The sequence below is a fragment of the Ammodytes marinus genome (genome assembly GCF_949987685.1).
Source record: "Ammodytes marinus genome assembly, chromosome: 3".
NCBI classification, from domain to species: Eukaryota; Metazoa; Chordata; class Actinopteri; order Uranoscopiformes; family Ammodytidae; genus Ammodytes; species Ammodytes marinus.
In genome coordinates, this window is record NC_137232.1 from 3,621,901 (window position 1) to 3,648,605 (window position 26,705).

Sequence of the window (26,705 nt, forward strand, 5' to 3'; positions counted from 1 at the left end):
GAAAAAAGCAAATTTGGAAGACCCATTGAAATAAACTGGAATCTATGTGACCATAGATCATCAGAAGCTTTGTAGCTTTCCCTTCACAAGTTAATGTAGGAGAGAGGGTATGCTTTTACATGATAAGCTTCGGCAGATAACTGTTTTCATGACAGCAGGAAAACGGTATACAGTATATGTGTAGGTCCTGTCTGAATCTAAATGCAACTTACCCAAACCATTTTATTTGATTTACTGTGACGACATTATGATGTGTCATTTGTCCAGAGAACACTAGAATAACTAGTGTCTGGTATAAAACAAGGTGTATGTACTGTATTTGGTATCTTTTTTGATTAAAGTACGAACTGTAAGTTAACAAGTGACCAAGAGAAACATGTGCTAATCTTGGCATAGTTTGTTGTAAACTTCTCTCTTACTTTAATAGAAACACAATGCAGACAAAAAAAATCCATACTGGATGATTCTGCAAAGCCATGAATTACATCTAATAACAGTATTATTTAAATCCTTACTTTCTAAAAGATCTGTTAAACGAACCTGAAGCTTGGTAATAATATTGCTTATAGAAAAGAAACTGCACACTTGCACACTTGATTGTTTTTTTAATCATAATTTTTATTTTCCTATCATACCATGCATTGGCAAAGCTAGTATTTTTGTACTTTTATCTATGAGTAACAGCTACTTATGCACATGGACCATCCATACCACTTTTACCATACCATCTAGGCTATGTATTGTGGGCTCATGTTTTTGCATGGGTGGGATATGTATCTATATGTGTTGTGTTGTGTGTATATGTATGCTGGCTGCTGGAACACCTACACTACCCTGCTGGGATGAATAAAGTGTATCTTATCTTATCTATAGTTAAGGTATGATTAGGGCAGCTAAACAACACTTGATTAACCTGCCAAAAAATACATTACGGATCCCCATAAAATAATCATTCCTTGTCAATGCAAGGTCAAACTACTGTATGTGATGCTACTTAGAGCTTTTCTTTCAGCTCCCCTGCCTGTCCAGCCTGTTTTGTATTTGCAATCTAGCTAAGGATTTCTTCCAAGTAAATCATTTGGAAGTGGGATTTGTGCGCAGCTCTCTCTTTTTTCATGTGTTCACTGTGGCTTAGGAAGAAGTTCTTTAAGCTCCCATCTGGTTCTGCCTGAGAGTTTTCTTTGCTGTCCCGTTTCATTGGATTTCGTTTGGAATCATGAGTTTGGAGCCAAGCTTTGACAACCAACCACAGTAATATGTCTTACATTCACAAGATGTTTACTTCAGATATGTAATAGCATCGTGCTGCTGTAGACCTGTAGACAAACCTTTGGATAAGACCCTCACAGTCAACTCTCACCATGGATGTATTTTTGTGTTTGTGTGTTCCTTTTTCGCTTGAAAACGGTCAAATATACATAACTGGCTAATATACTGTAGTATAATGCAGTGTATGTACAATTCATTTATATGGCTGATATGATCAATCTCATTTTGCAGTGGACTCGAAGCAATTAAAACCATATTAAGGCCTAGCAAATATCCTCTTGGCACATGTAAATTGTGAGGACTTAAATAAGGCACTGTGATATATATATAAAGTGTTTTTGGACACTATACCATGAAAAACAGTTTAATCAAATTTAATCAAATTACAATTTGAACCTGAAAATGATCATAATATGGGACCTCTTCAACAGAGTGGATCGCTGCGGAAATTGATAAAACCTTCAGTGTTGCATTTTCCCTGGGAGGCCATCCTATAGATATATTAAACATATCACATTCTCCTCAAGACCAAGCACAGCAATTAAAAAAAAAATTCTATTTTCTTACCTGAAAATGTATTAGGTAAGGAGGTATTGTAACTCCCGGTTAGGCAACAATACTTAGATAGTTGTTAAAAAGGTTACTCTCAGTTGCTGTTCAACTAACAGTTCCATCTGATAGACTTCAGGTCAAACCTGCTATTTGTATTTGAACGCTATTAAACCACCCTATCTGATCACAGGCTAGTACATATGCTATACATCTCCATACTCCGGCCACTGTTCTATGTAATAGTGCTTCAGTGAGAATTCATGGATGTAACTGTAAATGGCTTTAGAGTGATCTGTCATTGATCATGGCTGTAGTTCATTATCATTCCTTGACATCAGCAGTCCACAGTGATGTTTTGCACCTTTCAACTTTGGACAAGAACTGCCTACTGCATTAGCTGTCAGTCCAGTGAGTCCATGTGCTACCCAGCCCCACTGGGTACTGATAGGAGGGATCCCGGATGGATATAGCGCCCTGCGTGGGATAGGCTGAGAAATCTCTGTGAGCCCTGAGCGGTGAGCCTGGCTTCTTGTGGAACAGAGGTGGATGGCCTGCCCTCTCTCTGGCCTCTGGAGCTCTCTGGACAGTGGGCGGGTTATAGACCCCCAGCTCGGCCTGTGGTCGTGATGCAGTGGCAGATGATGGGTGAGGTACAACAGGCGTGACCGTGGCAGGGTTGGTGAAGTGAGCAGTGAAGGGCTGGTACGGCACACCATCCACACTGTAGCGAGGGTAGGGCTGCATCGTAGCCCACATATTGCAATTTATGGAAGAGGAGTTGGTGAGGTCGTCTGTGTCCGCTGCCCCAGGTCCAGCCTCTGTTTCCATACTATCGTACATGCAGGCTTCTCTGGAGTCCATGGCCTCGGTGCCATACGGATGAGACAGCAAGGGCGACTCGTAAGGAGGAGCGGAGCGAAGGTAATGCTCTTCTGAGGCAGAGGATGTCTCCAGATATGGCCGCTTACATCCCAGCTCCAGGTGCCGGCTATTATCTGCAAAGTTATAGAGTTTACTGCATTGTTTTTTGAGGCGTAACCTTGTACAGGAGGAAGAGTTGTTTTATTCAAGCACAGGTCAATTTTGAGATTTTTGGCTATTTTGCTTCCATAACATGTCTTTTGTCATAGTAGTATAAATCTAAAAAGGTCCAAAATGGCCATTTAGATGTTTAATTGGCTAAACATTGCCTGTATGCGTTTAATTATTTCTTCTATAAAACCGTCTTTAACTGCCATTATCTCAAGGATTTGTTCATATGCTGTTCATTGTCTGATTTATGATACATATTGTTCTTAAGAACCTGCCAAAAAAATGTAAGACCTGTACAAAGTTGTTTTTTTCATTTATAAAATGAAAAAAGTCTGAATCCAAAATCTGTTTTGTAAAAACTTTGTTTTTACAGAGTAAACAGATTTTTTTTTGTCTTTATCCAACATCTAGATTTATGTTTTGTGCAAATGTAAGCATAAAATACACTATACATACAAACGATAATAGCTTTAAAGTCAGTAAAAGAATTGGCCATTTTTCATCATTATATGTATAAGCTAAACACCGTACCATAGTCACCATAGTGCACTGTCTGGCCTTTAATAGTTCAACCAGTATGTAAATGGGTACACCTGATTCTGTACAATGGCTAATGGAACAGTGGCTCTCAACATACCTCTATGTTTGAAGCAGTGGTACAGAATGCTGGGATCTCTGCTCTGAGGAAAGTGGTTGGAGATAGGGTCTTGGGGGTCTGAGTTAGACAAAGGAACCCCCGTCTCATACTGGTAAGAAGACAACACCTGAGGGTGGTGGTGCCCCGGGAAAACTCCTGATCCAAGCTTCCCCGCCAGGTGACTGTGTGAGGAGATGAGCCTCTGTCGAACCAGATTCTTTGAAATCACTGGGTATTCTTTCCTTTAAAACCAGCAGCAGAACAAGATGAGAGGAATCAGTTTCCCATGCCATTCCACTCAACACACTCTTTCAATAAGGTGGGACAGATTTTTTGTATCCTTACACAAATAAATCCACTGACAAGCTGAAGTTTACAAAATACTTTTTCCCTGCGTTTCAACCTCATACTATATACTATTTAGTATGCGAGAAAAAGATTCAGGATGTCCCAATACCTGCACGTCAATTGTAGTCTGCTGAAAGTACACAATTGCCCCACTAACTCCAATAGCATTTTGGAGTATTCGTCTTTATTCTAGACATTTCTCGGCATAATGAAAAGAAAATCTTCTTTATCTGATTTTTTTCTGTCCCATGGCCCTAGAACTCTTCTGTACTTTAGTATGTAGTGTAGTAAAAAGAAAGAGTATGTGATTTGGAACGCAGGGCTAGTATGCTAAAAACAGAATGGTTACCTTCCTGGTTCCCTTGATTTTGTGTTAACTTACCCCTGAAGTCTTGAAATGCGCAGATCTCCTTCTTCACTCCCTCGAAATCCTTTTGCAAATGGATTGTTTTCAATCTTCAACTGAGTTATCTAGGATCATAAGATTTCATTTAAGATCTCATTCTATTTGACACAAACCAAACGTAAAGCAATGTCAGCTACACTGGTAACTCCTGACCATAGGTCCTTTGCTGTGATGCACTTGCAGGAACAATGTATACATACAGCTCCGGAAAAAATTAAGAGACCAGTCTGGATTTTTCTTAAATCTTCATCTCTACATTACTTATTGAAAATGCTCTGAATGACAAAAAATGTATTGGAATTTGCTAGAAATGTTGTCAGTAGTTTATAGAATGAAACCAAAATGTGCATTCTACTCAAACATATTCCTATGAATAGTAAAACGAGAGACACTGAACATTTGGAGTGGTCTCTTAATATTTCCCAGAGCCGTATATGCACACAATCAATCCATCTACAGCTAGAAAGACTTAGGCTAGAAAAGGAGGGGGGGTCCCCTTTCAGCCGTATAATTAAGAAATGGAAGAACTGCTAATATTTATAAAACTAGGAACATTGCATTAACTTTATTGTGATCTGTAGTAACCTGTATATTGCTGATAAGAGTCCTTGTACCTTGTGGTTTTGATAAGAGGTGACGGATATGAAGGTTGTCTCAGGAAACACATGAGTACAGTAGGCAGTGTTCTTTGATCCAAAGGCGTTGTTTTCATCTGCTTTGACTATGTGTAGTCTGGGCTGGTACTTGTGCATAGAGTTGAGGATGATCTGAGCAGGAGAAGGGAAAGCAACACATTTCACTTTAAATGTTGTTGCAGCAACACACAGTATATGTGGGCAGCCACTCTGGTGTGGTGCATATAGGATCTACTGTCAAGTGCATGAATATAATACTAGATTGTATTGACTTAAAGGGTAAACAGACACTATGTTTTGCAGTCCCTTGTTTCCCAATGTACCCAGAAGATCCTCATAAGCTATGATATGCTCTACCAGGTAGGGAGTCGGGACACTCCACGGGAAATTGTGATCCACACAATGTATTTTCCATTCAGCATAATAGGTTGCATTTCTATTTGTTCTTTCTTTGTATTCAATATGGTGAATCGCTATGTACTGTAGTAGTGAATTAGAATACAGCTACTGATTCAATGAACATTGAGACTCCAATATGACTTAATGACTTCATACTTATATAATAGTTATTTAAAAGCAGTTCATGATTGAGACGTACATCAACAATGCACCTCCAATTAGGTAGGACTAGGAGGTTATACAATGTACAATATAATACAAGACACAACAAATACATGACAAAAGAACGGGTTGCATATTCTATGGGAACAGCTATACAGTAGAACAGCATTGAAGTACACACAATTCTCTCTACAAAAATTGTAACTACGAAAATCTGTGTATATTTCATACTATGTCATATGAGCATGCTACATCTTTTTATCTCCATCACACCTGAACTAGAATCCAAATATGTTGTGTACTGTGGGAGTAAAGCAGGTATAGCATGTATTGAGCCTGCATAATGTTAGGGGGTTTTCCAGTGTCTGCGAGTGGGCTCACTGGCATCAGTGCGCTCACTGCTGCCGAGCGTAAGTGACAGTGGGGCAGGGTCAACACTAGTCCAGCTCTGTCAGGGTGGATGAGCATCAGGGCTGTGCACCTCAGCTCTCCCCTCTCTCATTCTACAGACACTCTCTGAGGAGCCTCTTCTTCCTCAAGGGGGCTCCCAACCAGAGGGCCTGGCAGGGCATGCGAGGGGGTGGGGGGGGGGGGGGGGGGGGGGCTATAGGCTCCGGCCGTACACAAACAGCTCTGTGCTCACATGCTCCTGTTGCTGAGGCAGGCTGGAGACAGACAGGAGAGCGATTGGCTGAGCGAGTGTTGACCTTTGTCTGCTCTGCTGTCTGGCTTAGGTCTGATGCTGATACTGCAGTCTTGTGGGGGTGACTGTCTGAACACAGTGATCCGGGAGGCCTTTGCTCAGATCACTGGCCAGCTAAGTAAGGTTTTAATTTGCTCCTCTTCCCTTATATGAACACATGTAGATAGCATTACTTGACTGATATCTGCTTTGAGTGTGTTCTTAAAGGGACAGTATTTTTTTTTTTTTACTATAGCTTGTAAAGACCCAAACCTTTCACCATACAAGAATGTCAATATTGGATGACTCTGCAAATTCCCAGATTATGTCATATGCTTACGTTATTATTACATTATTTATGTCTGTACATGGCAAGTTCTGTGTGGTTAAGGGGGGGAAAGGTTGTATTTATGGAAAATAAGCTGTTGTCAAAAACGCCATGGCGAATACAAAGTTGGCAATGACTGTAAGGTCTGTGATAGGACTTAAAGTCCAGTCTTTTGCATTAAAGTCAAATTTGCAACACACCGATTAACCAGCCCAACCCCCTGACCTCTACGTTCGTATATACTTTCCACAGTGTCACATAACAGGCATATAACTTCATGCTGGTTCACTCAAGGTTGGCAATTGGTGTAAATTGTGAAGGCTATGTTATTTTCAAATATGATTGTGATTCTTTTAGATTAAGAGACTGAATGACCATAGCACCTGTTTGGACAGGGTAATTGATCAATGACTCAGGACTTTACTTTGCAGTGATACCAACCCATCCCTTGTTTATTATATATATCATTGTCACAGTGTCCTCAGAACATCTGCTGCTAGAAAACCTATCCTAGGTCATAACATCTACAGCCGCGGAATAAATTAAGAGACCAGTCTTGATTTTTCTTAAATCTTTATCCCTACATTACTTAGTAAAATGTCCTAAATGACAATATTTTTTTTGTAAATTTGGTAGAAATGTTCTCAGTAGTTTATATTATAAAATCAAAATGTTCATTTTGTTCAAACATATGCCTCTAAAGAGTTAAACAAGAGCCACTGAACATTTGGAGTGGTCTCTTCATTTTTTATATTGCTGATGCTGAGCCTATCCATGGTCAAGATAAAGACAATGGTTGGATGAAGATTAAGTGCAACACAGAGAAGAGAGATTGTCAGGGATTTGAAGAAACCTGGGAACAAGGCGCTACCGATCGCTTTAAACTCGCTATTCCAGATTCAAGAACAGTTTTTTTATCCTAAGTGCAATTAAGAGAACTTAACTCCAACAGTAACTATTCAGCAGGGTTTCCGCAATATGTTTTACACTTCTTTATTCTGTATTTTATGAGCATTCTTTTTATGATCCACTGGAGAAATGTCATTTCGTTGTACACTGTGCAATGATAATTAAAGGCAGTGAATTAAACTGCAATTAAATAAAAGTTGTTCCTTTGTCCTGGGGCCTCATTTATCAACAGTGCGTAGAAAAGGTTCTAAATTCACTCTTACGAATGAAATTTAGTATGTGCTTAAGTACAAAAAAATTGGTATTTATCAAACATGCGCTGGCCTATCATACGCACACCAGTAAGTCATCAATCTTGATAAATCCCACATGTTCTTAAAGGGGACTAGGGCTGGGCGATATGACGATATCATATCGTGGACGATATGAAAGTGTCTACCGGGAGAGATTTGGCCATATTGTTTATATCGCGGAGAAAAAAAGTTAATGCATAAATGGAGCAGGAGACAGCTGTCCCTCCGAGTCCCAACAGTTACACTGCAGTTACACCGCCGCGCCCCACGGGGGCTCTGCAGTAGAGTTCTGGGCTGCAATACAGCTTCTCTACCCGCAACAGAAGAAGCCTCATCTGTTGCTCTAGCTGTCTAGCTCATGGTCTAGCTTCGGTGCACTGTCACTACAGTTAACAAACCAACTCCGTGTCACGGTGGCAGAGCAGCTGGTTTTAACGATCAAAAATGTCATCGGGCAAAGGAAACTTGCTTGCTGCTTCAGCGTGCTGTTGCCGTGACACAGAGTTGGCTTGTTTTAAGCCGCAAACTACATGGGTTAGCTCTCGTGAGCTAGCTGGCTAATAATGACATCTTCAGCCTACTCGGGGCTTCACCCCAGTGCTGTTATTGTTGGAGACAGCCAGCAAGGCTGGTTTTATGTAACTTTAAAACATGTCAAACTTGAAAATATTATTTGTGTTGAAGCTGGAGTTAAAGTTTTACCAGACATTTGCTCATTAGTTAATTTTGACAGCATTTTTAAATGAAGATGAGCAAATACTGCAGGAAAATTCAAGTCTTTCATTATTTTGATATAGGCTACTATCAATTGGAAAATGTAGGCTCTTTGGTTGATGCTGTCATTTTTATTTTGCACTGACTGACTAAAGCCAGACTGGTGTGGTATTTTGCACCAGTTTCTCTTTTGTATGGAAATTTAAGTTCCAAGTAAAATATGAAAATAATCTAATGTGATTAAAGTTCAGTACGGTTATTGTAATCCATTGAATTTTAAGGAAAAATACTATATCGTGATATATATCCATATCGTGATATAAAATTACCTATATCGTGATATAAGATTTGGTCCATATCGCCCAGCCCTAAAGGGGACATATTGTGAAAAACCAAACATTGCCGGTGTTTGGGCACACTGTTTAGGTTATTGGGGTCTCTACCAGCACACACAAGCTTCAAAAAGACAAATATGTCAGTTTCTTCTGGGACACTTATTTCGAAAAGGGGGGGGATTTGAAGGTTTGTTCCAAAATACACCGACTGATGACGAAATTGGTCGGTTTTCATTATCATAAATACTCCCACGGGAAAGCTCACCAGAAACTCGGCAGTTGATTGGCAAATCAAGACGCCCCGTTGGTAACCACGCACACCTGGCAGAGCCTCCACTCGCTCATGCAACAACAAGCTGCAGTGTGAGCTCAACCTCAAGCTACCATCACACCCCAGCCTCGAAGCACACTAGGGCTGAATGGATTTACTTCATTTTTTGTTAGGCTATCTCCAGCAAAGGTTTGCAATCTGTTAGTGTGATCAAAGCCTTTTTACTGGAGTGTGGAGGAGACTGTGCCAGGAAGACTGAGAGACACCATCCGTCCGAAATGTAAGTAGTCCTATTTTAAAAATAATTCTGTCCATTTGTTAGTTCAATGTCTGTAATGTGCTTTATTTTATCCCTCCTATAATAACCAACACCGACTGAAATGAGAGAATGCGGGATTTAGTCGTTAGCATTAGCGCCCGCTAGCTTTACCGTTAGCTTTATGCTAACGGTTAGAGCTGTGAGTCTTTTGCAGTGACTGTTATTTGGCTCTTTTGTGAGCTCACGTTAGTCCTGCCGTGACAGCCCCTGTGTGAAAAACAGACGGTGAAACTGTAGGGTGTGTTGGAAACTGAAGAGTATTTTTTTTAATAGCTTCATCCTGCTACCTGCTAGCTGTCTGATTGTGTAGCTCAAGTACACACCGCAATAAGTCTGCGGACAGTGTGTAGTACAAGCAGCAGTAGGCCTATTACATGATCTCCAGTGTAATGTACACATAGACAGGAATACTGTAAGTTGTCTCTGCTGGTGTTTGTTTCCTGTCCATTATATTTCAAAAAGCACACAGTATCACTCAGAACTTGTTGCTTATTGAGCCAGGGCTATACTGAATTTGTTGTAGCTTTGCCATAACAGATGTATGATGTAGGCCTATACATGTCAGCTAGGCTACATGATGTAACATTGAATGTGCCATGTTTTACAGGTATCTGAGTGACCTGATGGAGCCGGACGGAGCCACCAAGACCGTCACACTATCCGTTCCTTCAGAGGAGGATGTGTTCACTGGGTGGGACAGGTGGTCTTCTTCAGGGCCCAACAACAACTGGACAGTTACATAAAAGTTATGGCTTTGCTTCTGTTTGATATGTACACTTCATATTTTCATTCCACTGGCTATGAATAAACTGCTTTATTTTTAAGGATGTTTTTGGTCTTTTTAAAATGTAATGATACTGTTTTATCAGAGAAAATCTTCAGCGAGATGAAAATGTGAGTTTCAATTAATCCTTTACTACAGGTAGCAAACAGTGACAGTAAGCAACACAATACATTTTTTAACGGTAAAACTTTATTATGAATGAGTGATCACAATACAAATGATACATTATCTACTAGATATTGAAATGTTGTCAGATAATTTGCAACTCTGACAAACCTAAAGCATAATTATTTCAACCATACATTTTACAAAAGATAATGCCTTTCCAGTGAATCTTGACATGATTCAGGATACATTCTTTTCCATTATGGTTACTGTACATTTTTACATGTCAACTCAGTATCGGTTCACAACCAAAGCTTTTTCACTCCACTGGGCTGTAGGTCATTCCACAGACCTGTAAAGACAAACGTAAAACAGGGTGTATGTTACCAGTTTAGAGAGTTTATACATACTTAGCTCAAATTATGTTATTGACTGTGACATAATTAAACAGTATTTACCTGAGGATAATGTCAGGGAAATCAGAAATCTTGATGCCATTTTCACAGTTTTCAGCTCAGACTCCTGTCTGAACAGGTTCAGTTGTACATCTTTTAGTTTAGAACTGGTTAGTGTGCCGATATTTGTGGTAGAAATGAAGCTAAACATGTTTACATTGGTCTCCATGCTGCATTGGCCAAAAGTAAACAAAACTGACAGCTGGGCGTGTGCCATGCCCATGTAGGTAGGTATAGAGTAAATGAGCAGGGCGGTGCATGCACGCCCATGTAGATCTGACCAGTCAGAGCAGACTAGTATTTTTGCGAAGGGGGGTAGATGTCAAAACCTACCTTTTGAGATAGAGGGCAGAAAAGGCTGGAAAAGGCGATGAAGAAATGGGCAATGGTAGAAAACTATTGGGTTTTTTGAACAATAAACCATGAAAACCTTTTCTAGTAGACCTTGGAAATACACCTTTAAAACCGAGATTTAGCATAATATGTCCCCTTTAAGTACCATGCTCGTTCACGCTTAGCCATTTGCATTCAGAAACGCCTCCAATTAACCATATATGGTCACAACACATCCCTTTATCAACCATGTGAATGTGTTTTATCCCTCTCCGCTACAATGGCAAAGAGGGCAACGAAAAGAAACTTCTCCAACACATAAATGGAAACCCTTGTAAACCCTTAAAACAAAAGAAAGCTTGCTGCATGGGAAAATGTGATATTTTCGAGCAAGTTGTGAGGCAACGGCATTGTTTGGGGTCCGCGATCTGACAACTTTACGTGCAGTCATTCATAAACTCTTTAAATAAATAAGAGATGAAGATAAGTTCCTAACAACATTAGAGTTACTAAGGGAAATGAGTGATTGGCGAGTCACCGCGGCTCGTCCAGCTCACAGCTGAGTGCTGTCAGATAAGACGCACAGAGGGCATCGGAGGGATCCTCCGCTTCAAAACATGTAAACGTGTGACACATTTAATGAATAATCAATTAGAGCTTACCTAAAAATAAGTGTGCCATATAACTATTTATTGCATTTAGGATTTTAGCTCATTTGGACGCTGTTTTGACCGTCTGTTTTCATTGATATATTGGCCATATCTACTTTCAGTTTCATTACTGAGTCGTGATCAGTGTTCTTAAAGAAACTTAGATTATAAAACAAGAGGTCCAAAACACAGATGATGATTAAACAAACGTATCAAATGTATGACTTTATATTACTGCATGGGTGGATTTGACGCGCGTGGCGATTATAGATATAAAGAGAACGCTGGCGGTTCTAGTGTTAATGTAGACGTTGAAACTCTTAAATGCTTTGCTTTGTGCTTGTAAAATCGCTATTCTACCACTAGATTCTGTTCGTAAGCATGGTCAGAGCTGTGCTTACATTTACACACATTCATAAGTCTGAGTACATGTTGGTAAATTCCATACTTTGCGTGGCAATGTTCTTACGCCCTACTTACGCACAGATTTGTGCGTAAGTACGGTTGATAAATGAGGCCCCTGGACTCTACAATAGGCTGCCCTCCAAGAGAAAGGGCGGTATGAGTGAAGAAGAAGGCAAATAAACTATGGTTAAATGTTTTTATTACTTCTTCTGTAGTGACATTGTTACTGAATGGGAGTTCTTTCACTCCCCACAGTGAGAAGCAGTGTCCTACTACACACCTCCTGGCCTGGGCTCTGTCCTCATTACTCGCCCTTATCACTGGCCAGGCTCTCAACTCAACGTGACAGCCCGGCCCTGCCACTGATCTGAGAGGTTATGAACCTAATGAGTCGGCCCCATTGACGGGATGGCTTCAGACAAGCTATCCCACAATCCCCCTGGGGAGCACTGCCACAGTCACACTCTTCACATCCCTCCAGAGCTCCTCCTCACTTTCTTTATCCAGTGAAAAAACACCTTCATGATTGATCCTGCTTCCACACATATCAACTACTTATTTTTCTCTTTCATCAGCAGATTGTTTCACAAATATGCTCCTCTTACTGCATGGCTTCTGACATTGGCGTGGGACTGGTCATGTAATGTCAGCAGTTTTCTTGGAGGTACAACCCAAATCGGCAAAAGTGAAATAAATAAATTGTGTTGGGAGGAAAAGGATAAACCCTGTTTACTGTATTATGTATTGATGAGCAGGCTGATTTTTGAACTGTTGAACAGTGCAGATCCTACACACTCCAATTTTCATCTGTACATTTTACAAACACCCATATACACTAACTGGCCACTTTAGTAGGTGCACCGGTTACATTTCTTGTTAACACACATAACTAATCAGCCAATCACATTGCAGCAACTCAATGCACCTGGACAGGACAACTTGTTGAAGTTCAAACTGAGCATCAGAAAGAGGAAGAAAAGGGCTTTACAGTAAGTGACTTTGAACATGGCATAGTTGTTGGCAGGGGCGTAGCACCAAATTCTGGGCCCCTATACAAAAAGTCCTGATGGGCCCCCTGAAAAGCGGTCTTACAATACACATGTCTCTCTGAGCCAGACAACTCCACAATATTTCATCTGATGAATGACCAAATCATTACTTTTACCGGTGTTTCCCCCATAATATGTCTTAGTCAAGGTGGTCACTGGCCAGGGTCACAGGAGGCGCGGCGCAAATTTTGGGGGTATTTTGCTCAAAGATGCCAATGCGCACTATAGAAATAAACAACTGTTTATTTGAATACAGATGTGCAATTTTGTTTGCTATGTGCAAGTATAATTTTACAGACAGTACAAAACACAATTAAAGAAAACTTCTACTGTTTTGGTGCAATACTATGCAGACACACTAAATACAAATAATAGACCATACACTTGTGTAGGCACATCAAGTGCAAATTAAACTTTTTAAAGTTCCTTTATGGATGGGGGGCTGTGATTATTGTGGACAATAGGCCTACTGTGATGCGATAGCCTATAATTAATTAATGGTTATTATTAGCCTACTTGCTTGATTTCTTTTTAAATACAGGTTGTTTTGGAACATGTCTTTCCCAATTTAAAACATAAAAATAAAGCAGCATTGAAAATTCAGAAAATCAATCTTGTTGGCCTACACTAGCATGCTGTTCTACAAATAACTCAATAGTTGAAATAATAAATACAATGTGTTTTCCCCTTAAAATGTCGAAATGCATTTCAAAGGCAGTAACAGTGTGGCACTTCTTTAAACTTACTGAAACTTGCAGGGGCCATCACTCTCATGTATTCATCAGACTTTTCTTTGCGCTGTCTGAGCTGATAGATAGGTTGTGTTGCCACAGTGATGTGGAGTCTTAAACTGTCCTAGCTTTGCCAGCACTTATTTCTGTACAGCTAAATATCCCCATAGAAACATCGCTGCGTTTATTTTCGCCACCAGTTCAATTCAATGTTGGCTTGCTCCTGCTTACTCTCCCGCATACATGGCTTAGTCATGCGCAGGCCCCTGATCTCCTTGCAAGGGTCAGGGGCCTATCACGAGCCAGTCAATTATTTCTTTTTTTGGAATGGCATTGTTCAGGGCCTTCAAAGATCGGGGCCACACATTTAGCTTGTTTAAAAAAAAAAAAAAAAAAAAAAAAAAAAAAAAAAATTTAATGGGCCCCCCTCTGCCTTGGGCCCCCCCACGACTGTATACCTTGTCTACCCAGTCCGTCGGCCCTGGTTGTTGGTGCCACAAACAATATTATGTAACCCACTGATTTTGAAAAGACACATTATACAGCCGTGGCGTTTACATACGATACAGTTTAAAAATAAATAGGAGCCCTTTCTTCAAAAAGTTCATGAGTTAGAGAAATGACTAATTACTCACATGCCCAAAAGGGTCCAGGTGATTGTTTGTTAGCTTGAGCTTCTGAAAGGACACCAGTTGCCTCATCCAGTGAGCTCCAGTGGCGGGGGAATCAGGGTGCACGTAGAGCCTGCCTGGCATCGCTGGCTCCGCCTTGCCAGCCACCATCCTAAAAAGCAGATTGAAAGGCGTGCAGAAGCAAACTTTGATAAACAAGGAAAAAAGGAATCGGTGTTGCCCTTAGCTGTTTTCAAGAGCTATAGTGGCATCCAATGTTTTGAAAATATGTATTGTTTGATCAAACATAGCCTACTAAATATGTCTGTTCCTATCCCCACAAGAACCATATCTCCTAATGTAGTTGTATAGAGACAGAACACATGCTTGCTCTCAAGCCTCACAGTATTACATCCCTTTGGACTGGAGAGAGGTGGCCTGTGCTACAACATTACTAGCATTGCTTCTCCAAGGTGTTGCTGAGGAACACCAGAACCCACCAACTGCAGGCCATGCCACATGATCACAAATAAATGGCTGTAAAAATGATGCAGGGGATTTTGTGTTTTTTTTTCAGCTTTTTCCTAACAAAACCTTTTCTTTTTGTTAACCCGTTAACCATTAGACCAGGGGTGTCAAACTCATTTTGGTTCGAGGGCCACATACAGCCTCTCTGATCTCAGGTGGGCCGGACTAGTAAAATAATGGCAAAATAACTCCAAATCCCTAACTTTGTTTTTCAGTAATATGCTTTATCACTCAGCCTACATTTGTAACCTACATTATCACGGATCACAAGGGATCTCTGTACCCCCCAGGAGATGTCTTAGTAAAGGTTGCTGCTGGCCATGGGAATAGGAGGTGCGGCGCGTAGCGCCGCAGCAAAAATTTTGGGGGTATTTTGCTCAAAGATGCCAATGTGCACTAATGAAATAAACAACTGTTTATTTGAATACACAAATACAACAGGCACTGACCTTACAGTTGTCCAATTTTGTTTACTATATGTACAGGGACACATTTTGTGCAAACATGCAGACAAAATACAATTAAATAAAAGTGCAACTTCTACTGTTTTGATTTATTTTTAAATACAGAGGTTATTGGTTGTTTTGGAATTCGTTTTTCCCAATTTAAAACATAAAAATAAAGCAGCATTGAAAATTAGGAAATACATCTTGTAGGCCTACACTAGCATGCTCCTGCTCGTTTTGCGCACACAGAGCCGCAGACACACCACGCTTGCTAGTACATTAATTGTTCAGCACTAAAAATAAAAATAGTTTTATTTTTATAAAAAAGTAATAAAATAAATGTACTAAAAATAAAAATGTTTTTTTTTTTTTGGTTTTTACTTTGCCATAAAGCACTGTAGGAAACATTAATAGCGGTGAAGCAGGATTGCCATTTACCATTTCCCACGTTGCTAAAATGTGCTTTTTTTATTTAGGCTGCCCCCTAGCGGCAGGAGTGAGCATTTCGGTTATTTCTTTAAAAATTCATAACTCCTCACAGGAATGGGCTAGAGACTTACTTTTTTTTTTGACATACTCAGAAATTTATGCTCTACAGGTCGCGGGCCTGATCAAATCATCTCGCGGGCCGGATCCGGCCCGCGGGCCGTATGTTTGACACCCCTGCATTAGACCATGTCAGGCTTAGATAATATGCTTTTGTACAATGATTAAATGAAGAATTTCGGTATTTGGAGACTGGGGGCCAGATCCACTGAAGGATTTTGGCGCTTTTGCAGTCGCTAAACTGGTGCAAATGATAGGAAGAAAATGCAGAAACAGAAGAACATTCATCGACATTAAATCCCGGCAGTCCAATGTCCAATGACAAACAGTTAGTGCAAATGTAGAAAGTAGTGTGACATTGTGAATAGGATTGTAGCATATCAGACTTTCATCACATAGTTACATACCCTCATTTTCACCATACTGTTGCCATGTACAGAAGCTGTCACAAAGCACTATCTCACTATCTATAGTAGCAGTAACATTCAATAAGGCTTTGCTGTTGACAACATACCATTTATTATCACAGAACTTGTAGCGGTGGTCATCAGCTGGAACAATGTCAATCAGTAGGATGTATTTTGTTTTGGGGTGCATCCCGCTCACTTTGACCTTGTAGCTAGGAAACATCCTCCTGTTGAAGAATGTAGAGAAAGTTGTTCGATGTGCTCTTTCACACGAGGACAAAGCAATATTTAATACGTTATATTAGATTCATTTGCACAAGCACATTCTGCACCATAAACATATTTATTCTTCAAGAGAAATCAGTTTGGTTAAGGGACCTTTAAGAAAAAATTTGATTGAAATTCATAATGTTATACATAACTGTCAGTTCACCTAATATGCATCCAAATTCAGGATTTGTTAAAGGATTGGGGTGTTAAAAGTCCTGTTGAGGTGATTGGACTGAGAGAGGAGTAGGGTGAGAAGCTTGCCTACACCCAAATCTGAAATAAACCCTAACTTTAAAATGAAGTTTTTACACCGATAACCCCACTAAACACATTACAAAATAAAACCCACTGGCCAAATTCTTGACATCGTCTTTACCGTGGAAATCTCACATCTTCTAGGCTGGGAGTGATTTGTCTGCTTGTAGGCATTTATTTGGGAGGAAGACTGAAATCCGCTCATACTTTTGAGACCTGAGAAGCCATAAAAAAGTATGGGAACACGCTTGATCTTTCATCTTCGTAAATGCCTCCAGACTAAAAGACAGAATATGCTAATATAGCACTCAAAGCCATAAAACACATGAAGGGAGCTACCTTTCCTGACCTTTTCTGGGAAACCCAAAACTTTTTTGTTCCATCTGCGCCAAAGGAAGTTTCACAAAAGGGCTCTGCGCCCCCTTATAAAGCCCTAAGTGGTTTTTAACGGCACCCCGGATCGGACAACAGTTTAGATAGCCGACGCGTCATCGCTGAGGAGGCTACAGTCAAAAAGGGCCTGCAGTCTATCTGAGGGTGCTGCCTATGGCAACGTGTTCAAACATTGGAGGACGCATTCGTGACAAGCTCTGCATGCTTTCTGGGGAGAATAGCGTAACATTCAAAGCCTTCTCTTCATACTTGCTGTTCTGATCGGTGCAAATGTCCTTTTCAGCGGCTCATATAGTGCCTGACACCATCTGATCATGTTACTGTAAAATACTCCCTGGGATAAGAGAGAGAGAGAGAGAGGAGGGGGGATTGAGGCAGGTAATTCAAATCTTTCTCCCAGGCTCCACATCCAATCAGTGGGAGAGATCAGTCCCAGTATCATCCCCACTGAAAGATGAGTTAATCTCAGAGGAACATTCAAAACAGAGACACTGCTCCACTCACATGGTATAGGCAAAGCACATGAATGTCTGTGTCTGTGTCAACACATGTGGCCCTCAACACAATTTGTAATATGGCCATCACTAACCAAACCAAAAAAAACATTTCCGAGTTGATTTCAACTCCCCAAGTGTTACTTTAACGTTTTTTGCGTTGATTATTGTTCAGTGTTGGGGTTATTTCTCAGAGGTAATCATGTCAGAGTTGAATCAACTCAGATCAACTCTGCATAGATTGAATTGAGCTCCTCCCCTGCATTTCACCACTTCATTTGGAGACAAGAATACAAGTCAGCGCCAATCTTCTCTCCTCGTGCAATTGACAATGGTAAGTACAATTAGATTAAATTTACTGAAACAATTATAAATTGTTGCTATGAACTGCAGTCTTTACTGTGAAACATCTACAGAGATTACACTCTTTGCACAGCCATGTTTAGGAGTCTGTGGCTTACACTGATAGCTAGCTAACCCTCTTAACCAAAACCATCTCAAACATTATCAATGAAGTTTGAACAACCCTTTTCGGTTAAACCATGTGATTCTTTGTCCTCAGCCTACAACCAAGAAATGTCCTCCTTGTTGCTGATACACCAAGGCTGAAGTCTCTAACAGTTAGTGCATCTGATGCAGTTGAGAAACGTGCAGTCTTTTCATAAGGTAACTATTATTAAGGTGATTCTCAGAATTTGTCTTTTCACCTTGTTAGCAACACGTAGTTATCTCTGTGGCCGCACATTATTCTTATGTCTAATGTTCAGTTTGCTTATCTCAACCCTAATGCTGCTGCAGTTTGGAGTAGCAGGGTCGGCAGCCATACCTCCCTGCTGTTGGGTGTCAGAAGAAGAGCAAGATTGACAGCTTCTAGCACATTTAGTGTTTAATATGTCCTATGATGCTGATTTAGTAAATGTTTAGACATTTCTGTAGACAATAGTGTATAAAATTGATGTGGGGAACTGAAGGACTCAGCCACAGACAGAGACTTGAGATCCAGACTGCTCATACAATGTTGCAGATGGAAGTTTGTACATTATACCATCATTCATAATGTTTAAGTATAAGTGTTTGAATTACTGCTTTCATGAAACAGAAAAAATAAATAGGGGAGAACGGGGGAATCTGAGGCATCGGGTAATGTGAGCCACCCCCTGTATCTAGGCAACGGAAAACATTTGTGGTCATGTGAGATATATGTTTTCAAGCCCCTCTCATTTCCCCATGGCCCTGAAAGAGAGGACCTCATGGTGCAGTAGTGGTAAGCATGTTTTTTTCACCAAAATAGGTATTTTGCATGTAAAAGTAAATTTTCTTGCTGTCAACTTAATCAACTGTTGTGCCAAAGCAAATGTATTCACGTAGAAAAACTTATATCATACGTGTTGATGAACTACCAACATATGAAACCATGTGATGCTGATAACTGAAGATTAGCCTGAAATGCTAAGAGAGGTAGTTTTTTCTCAAATTGTGGTGGTGGGGGAAAGTGAGCCAAATGCTGTGGGGGAAAGTGAGCCACTGCCTCACTTTCCCCCACCATGAGGCACAAGTTAAGTTTAGTCTTAAACATATTTTAATGTAATATTACATGACATATGTTTTATTTTAATGTCATACACATTGTAGAAAAGCCATCATGCCAAGGAAATACACCAGGAAGACGACCTGGGGCAACCACACGGAAAGAGCACCTTCTCATCTTTCCCTGTAACCTTCAGGGCTGGAATGTAGATTAGGCCAAATTGTAGAGTATGACAGGCTGATGTTATAATCCAGTTGGGTCTTCTCCTGTGTTCTGAGTCCCAGGCTGTTCTCGCTGGTTCTGATTTTCCTATGCTTTGACCCCCAGACACTAGCTGGCTCTAAGGGTCCTGTGTTCTGACCCCCAGACTGTGTTCTAATCTAACTGGTTCTATCTTTAATTTGAATCTTATTAAAACCTTTTGAATTATAATATGTTGTATTTGATTTTGTTCAGAGTTACTTTCAAGTGTTTAGAATATTTGCTTTGCTTAATTGACCAAACCCCATCATTCTTTTACTAGTCCGACATTAGTTCTGGAATGTGTAGCTAGCTTTCAGGATTCTTACTGTTACAATATGTGTTGTTATGGTAGTTTCAGAGTGGAAAAAGTAAGTGGATCAGTTTACCCCACAGCTGGGGTAAAGTGAGCCACATGACAACTTTTTTTTAAAACAATCATATTTTCACTGCCCTTTGTCTTGAAAAAATTCTGCTAATGCCCATTTCTAGGAAACATCTTGAATTAATGGGAAATGTGTACATTTGAGTGATAAATAATTTTAGCTCCCTTAGAGGGGAGCAAATGTAAAAAGTGGCTCAGATTACCCCGTTCTCCCCTATAATTGTTTTGAAAATTGCTTTGTTTATTGGAATCATCGATGGTATTTAATAATATATTAATATATATAAATAAATATTAGATTTGAATATTAACCTTTTTCAGTGTAATAGCTTGACACTTTAGAGAGCAAAAATAACACTACTAAATAGTAAAAAAAAACAGAAAGTAACTACAGACAGTGTTGCTTGTTTAATCCCTCAGTGTTACTTTAACTCTGTTTTGCGAGTTAAAAAAGGAACTCTGGTACAGTGTTAAATATTTAACTATTTTGAAAGTGTTAATTTAACTCTTAAATTTAACTCTAAATCTGGACCTATATAAACCCTGAAAAAGTGTTGAAATTGACTCTGTGGGAGTAAATTCAAGACTCGACTTTTTGCTGTGTAGAATCACATATGATTTAAGGGTCAAAAAAGGTTGTAATGAATTGACTATTTCTAAAGGCAAAATACAGTGTTTATTCCTTTTCAGAGCATTCCCACTTGAAGTCATAGAGAAGGGAGACACTATATACAGCTGTGGAAAAAATTAAGAGACCACTCCAAATGTTCAGTGTCTCTTGTTTTACTATTTATAGGCATATGTTTGAGTAGAATGAACATTTTGGTTTTACTTTAGAAACTACTGACAACATTTCTACCAATTTCCATGAAGTAATGAAGAGATGAAGATTGAAGAAAAATCCAGACTGGTCTCTTAATTTCTTCCTGAGCTGTATTGCAAATTGGGATTATGTTTTTTTTTTCTTAGCTGCATGCGCAAAAAGGTCAGAAGAAGTATGAAACAGAGTTTGAGTATTTCATTTCTGCAAACCCGGTCATTTACAGAGTACAGGTGGAGGGTTTTGGGATTTCTTTTGTTTAGGGAAGTAACAAACATGATTGGATGAGTGCATACTGGTTCAGCATGAAAGGAAAACGTTTCAAACATTGTTATTCAATCCGACAAGGACGCCTTTAAATTGACTTGACCCAAATAATTCTAATCCAAAAGACTTTTTGTAAAAAAAAACTTTCAATATCTCCTCACCGGCCAATACCCGTCCAAACTGTGTGTGCTAAAGACATTAATCCGTAAAATATGCTCTATAAACTGGTATGTATACACAAACAACAATGCTATTGGACAGGTAGTTAGTGACGACTGCTTTTGCTGGAATCCCTGACTCCACCTTTAAGTGTTTGGATAGATGAGCTGAACTGTGACCTTGTTTGGAAGCTAATTATCTTAGCCGTATAAAGTCCCCACTGGTGGCATGCCCCACTGCACTTATACATTTTGAATGTCAAAAGTGTGTATTTTAAATTTTAACAGATAATAACACACTTGTACATATCAATTTGTTTTCATATTCAAATTTTAATTTGTGTTTTGATATTGTGACAATTGCAGCCGCACAATCACTGAATTGTATTTTGCTGTGCCTCATAGTCCTATCGTTGAGCTTTCTGTTTTCTCTGTCTATAGTGGTGGATGCATGTGAAGTAGAGAAAAATTATATATCCCTGTTACATATATGAAAAAGCTAAAAGGTAATGCAACCGATTCTCAAAGGCAGACAACATGAAGGCATGGGTATAAACACACGGCGCTGTGACTAAGTGAGTGATTTTAAGAGGAGCATGAGAAATGGCTGTTGGAGAGTGTGTGTATGATATCAGTGTCATGGTGTGCGTGTGTGTTTCTGTGCCCAGCCAGCTGTTTCTCTTAACAATCCCACATGTTAAGGCCCTTTCCAGTGATCCATTCCCGCTCTGGGAATCTTCAGTATACCACGGGCAGATCAAAAGGAGTGTTGGCGGGGAATGATGAAGCGCTACGAGCCTATAGTAGACTGGGCCTTTTGTGGGCGCCGGGTTCCTCTTATCAAGCGGCCGCTGCTCCCTTGACGGGCTGTGTACAGAGAGGGAGAGTGAGGGAAGAGCTGCACTAGGGGGCTTTGTAGAGGGAGGATTAGGCCTGGACACTGACACTCACAATAACAAGTCTAGTGAGTGGACTGAGTAACTCACTACTCAGAGTGTTGGGAGAATGTGGGGTACCCTGCACGACGGCCTGGCTGCTCAAATGCTCCAACACTGGGTCCCCAACTCCTTCAAATTCAGGAAAATCATTAAGAAAGATGTTCTTATTATAGTGGAGCCGATAAGTGCTACAATCTTTCAATTTGTGATACAAGCGTGAACATTGGCATGAGCAGTCTCCATGGGTCACTTGACAAGAAAATTGTCCGAGACAATGAAATGAAAAAAAAAAAAAAAAAAACGGTTTTATGGAAAAAAAAACAATACATTTCTATGAGAAATTTTAAAATTCACAATTTAATTTCCCTAATTTCGTTGTACAAGTTTGCACAATAAAGTCTGACATCTTGAAATGTCTGGGACAATTTTCTTGTCAAGTGACCCATGGAGACTGCACATGCCAATGTTCTTGTTGTATCATCATGTAATACTACTGTAGAAAGGCTACAGTTTAGGTGGTCTTGAGGATTTCAACTGTTGATTGTTTACATCTACTTTGTGAGACAGGAAGTGCCCCTCATTCATTATAAAGAAGTTGTCAGTGCTCAATTTCCAATCTGTTAGAAGTTTGTTAAGACTCGAAATGTTGTGTTTTTAAATGAATCTTTCTGTCCCGAAACTTTCAAACTCCTCAAACAAAAACACATCCCACATGCACAGAGTGGAGTATTATTTCAGCTGCTCTCCAGGACGGCTGAAAACATCATGAAAACAAAGTAGAACTGACCGTCTGTAGTTCAAACTGTCAGTTCATTTATCTTGTAAAGTTTAAAATGATACACATCACACTTAGCCACGTCACATTCTGACATGTCTGTTGATGAAAGGTCCACTCCAACGTCTCACTCGCTGCCTGCAGAGCCACACTGCCATCCCTCCATTTCACTTCTTCCTCTTGACCTTTTACTTCCACTTGTAAACAGCAGAGCCCCTGCATCGCCTTCTCCCTACTTGGTTTATTTTAAACGACCTGGCACTTATTATGATTTTACTTCATATTAGCCATTCAGCTATGTGTAGGTGAAGTGGTCTGAGAATATCTACTCATCACTTTGCTCTCCCCTGCCTCTGTGTGCCGGCCCCAAAAATGGCCACTGCTCATGTATACTTTGACCAATCAGAGCAAGGCTCCGATTCTCCGTTCTTATTGGCTGTTGGGACTGTCCGTTCACCTTGGCAACGACGTTGTTGCGTCAGTTGCGTGAGCGTTCACGACCCTAGCAGTCTGACAGTTTGGCACTACGGCAGCCAACAAACAGCAATGTCTACAATCAACGGCCCCTAAATGTCCTATTTCCCCTTTAACAACAACTGCTTACACCACTAAGACAGCAAGGATACGAGGAAAGACCGGGAAAGACACTAGTTGTAAAGACATGAACTCGCATAACTGTCGTTTGGAGGGAGGAGCTACAGCGGGTAGAGCGTGTCAGGGAGGGACCAGAGAGAACACAAGTAGAGCGGTATTTGGATTAGAATCTCTATCCCAACTGCTATTTTCTCCCAAATCATATACCCCAGCTTTAACACAGATTGTGAAACATTTAATTGCTGACCACAGCTGTACAATTAAACATACAAAGACAACTGGCCCAGAGGTTAGAACAATTTCTTAAACAGGGTCTCAGTTAAGTCGAATCAAGTCAACTTAAAAAAAAAATCTAAATCTTACTAAGTAGCCTACATTCCTAGTCATAAAACACAGAACCTGACAAGCAACATTTCACCTAGATATAGGGACTCGTAAATTCAATACACTTGAATTGAAAATGAGGATTACAAGGCTGGCTTACTGTAACACAAAAGCTCTTCCTATTACTAGCAGAAAATGCTCAATATGAGTATTTCCAGCTAACCCTGAAGATATATCATCTTTAAATGCAACAATATCACTTAATACTCTTATTTCAAGTAGGTGATTATCTTAACTCTAGAACAGTTCCACTAATGTATTGTATAAAGGAGAAGTAAGTGATATGCTCCTTTTAGTCAGTGACTGCAGTTAGCAGTCCACTCCCTCGTCCCTACGTCACCACCACATGAACACACAGCCGTCTTCATCAGATAGTGCCGCGATGGAGAGCAGCGAGTCATCATTCACGTTCATCATTCACGGCCACCTCTTTTTAGCACTCTGTCTCCTGATTGGATAAAAACTAGCAGGATACTCAAAATTTGATCTGGCAATAACTGCAAAGCTGAATGACTGGGAGACCTGTGTCATGAACTGTGCATCCTGTTTAAGTAATTGTTGTATGAATATAGATTGATTTGACACTTATATTGACAAAAAATATCACTTACTATTACTTATTTCTCCTTTAAGTTAAACTTGCAATGACGAGTATGACATGGACAAGTCGTGAGAAGAATACTGCAGGCTTATTTTGAAACTACTTCATAATACTGGTCAAATATACCTCCAAATGAGTTTTCCCAGTGAATTTCAAGATATCTTCTATCTTGAAGGACTTCACCTTGTATAGCTTGTTTTGTTTTTTCACGTGTAGCCCAATATCACAAAAAAGAGCTTAACAGCTACAGACAGACTGATAGACAGAAACCATTGTCAGATGCATGTATACTGTAAAATGTGAAGAATTCCCTTTTACCATGTTGTGCTTTTGGAAAACAATGAGGGTTGGAAACCCCAAGAATTAAGAAAATAAATGATAAAGACTAAACGATTATTGACAGGTTAGGACATGAAACTAGAAATGCAATTCCTGAAGAAAATGTGGTGTGAATGCTGCCGCTGTGGAAGCTGACGCTTCACTGCTGAATGTTCAAAGAGTATGAAGTATGAATAAATAAGAATTGAATTGAAACATTGAATGAATCACGAAATATGGAAAAGCATTAAATTATTATAAACGTACAAAAGCTGACGCTACACTGCTGGATGAATATGAAGTCAAGGTAACAGTGGCAATCTCATCAGTACATCATTGAGTCAAAGTCGACATTCATTCAAAGTTTGAAAAAAAAATCCCCCAAAGCTTATTATAAAGCTTGTTATACCTATTGGTTTTACAAAATGCAAGGTCACAGTGACCTTTGACCTTCAAAATGTAATAAGTTCATCTTTAGGTTGGAGTGGACAAAGTGCAAAGTTTGAAGAAAATCCCTCAAAGCGTTCAGAAGATATTGCATTCACAAAAGGCAAGGTCACAGTGACCTTGACCCTTGACCTTGGAAATCTTATCAGTACATAATTGAGTCTTCGGGGGGGGGGGGGGGGAAAGAGGGGAAAAAATTTATAATCCATTGTACTGCAGTTGCTTTGCTACTCTGTGATTTAATAAAAAAACAGTCGACACTTTGTGCAAAGTTTAAGGAAAATCCTTCATAGAGATATTGCGTTTTGAAACTTTCCCCATGTGATCATTTGTTAATTCTTTTTCACATACAATCAAGTTGAAAAAAATGCAAAGCAATATACTTTATGTTATATTGTTTTACCCTATCTATTTCATTGTTTTTTGTAAATTGAAGTTAAAACCGAGCAACAGAATGGGGAAGAAAGGGGGTTTAAGTGACTTGGAACATAGCATGTTGAGGGTGCCAGAGGGGCTGGTCTGAGTATTTCAGAAACTGCTGATCTACTGGGATTTTCACACACAACCATCTCTAGGGTTTACAGAGAATGGTCCGAAAAAGAAAAAATACCCAGTGAGCGGCATTTGTGTGGACGTAAAATGAAATTTTGAAGTCAGAGGTCTGTGGAGGATGGGCATACTGGTTCATGATGATAGAAAGGCAACAGTAACTCAAATAACCACCCGTTACAACAACCAGGGTATGCAGAATACCATCTCTGAACACAAAACACAACCAACCTTGAAGCAGATGGGCTACAGCAACAGAAGACCCCACCGAGTGCCACTCCTGTCAGCTAAAAACAGGAAAATGAGGCTACAATTCTCACAGGATCACCAATATTGGACAATAGAAGATTGAAAAATCATGCCTGGTCTGATGAGTCTCGATTTCAGTTGCGACATTCAGATGGCAGAATTTGGCGTAAACAATATGAAAGTATGGATCCATCCTGCCGTGCACCATCAACCATGCCATGTTCAAAGTCACCTAAACCCCCTTTCTTCCCCATTCTGATGCTCGTTTTGACTTCAGTACATTGTCTTGACCACGTCTTCATGCCTAAATGCATTGATTTTATGCCATGTGATTGGCTGATTAGCTTTTTGTTTTTATAAGCCATTGAACAGGTGTACCTAATAAAGTGGCCGGTGAGTGTATATGCTTATTCTGAATTTAACACATTTCAAAAAAGTTGTGACATGGGCATGAGATTAGGAGAGCTGTAGAATGTTAAAAAAAACCTGTTTGTAACATGACTCACATAAACATGTTAACTGGTTACAGGTGATATTATCATGAATGTATATAAAGGGGCATCCCGTAAAGGTTCAGTCTTCACAAGCAATTATGGGGTGAGGCTCACCACTTTGGGAAGAACTTGAGAGGAAAACAGTCCACCAGTTTAAAAACAACATTCCTGCAAAGAATTTAAGGATTTCATCATCTACAATCCA

The 26,705-nt window shown here is 39.9% G+C and overlaps 1 protein-coding gene across 1 annotated transcript in view; it reads right to left on the reverse strand.

The window, feature by feature from the left end:
- Positions 1-2,214: 2,214 nt before the first annotated feature.
- The window catches only part of tbx4 (T-box transcription factor 4), a gene marked incomplete at its 3' end in the record, with an annotated part of 33,623 nt that continues 9,132 nt past the window's right edge, over positions 2,215-26,705 (reverse strand). The window contains exons 3-8 of the mRNA XM_080053846.1: positions 16,449-16,568; positions 14,439-14,586; positions 4,859-5,011; positions 4,221-4,309; positions 3,491-3,732; positions 2,215-2,816 (exon numbers count right to left, since the gene is read on the reverse strand). Of these exons, the coding sequence (XP_079909972.1) occupies positions 2,215-2,816; positions 3,491-3,732; positions 4,221-4,309; positions 4,859-5,011; positions 14,439-14,586; positions 16,449-16,568 (1,354 nt within the window). The remainder of the gene's footprint in view (positions 2,817-3,490; positions 3,733-4,220; positions 4,310-4,858; positions 5,012-14,438; positions 14,587-16,448; positions 16,569-26,705) is intronic.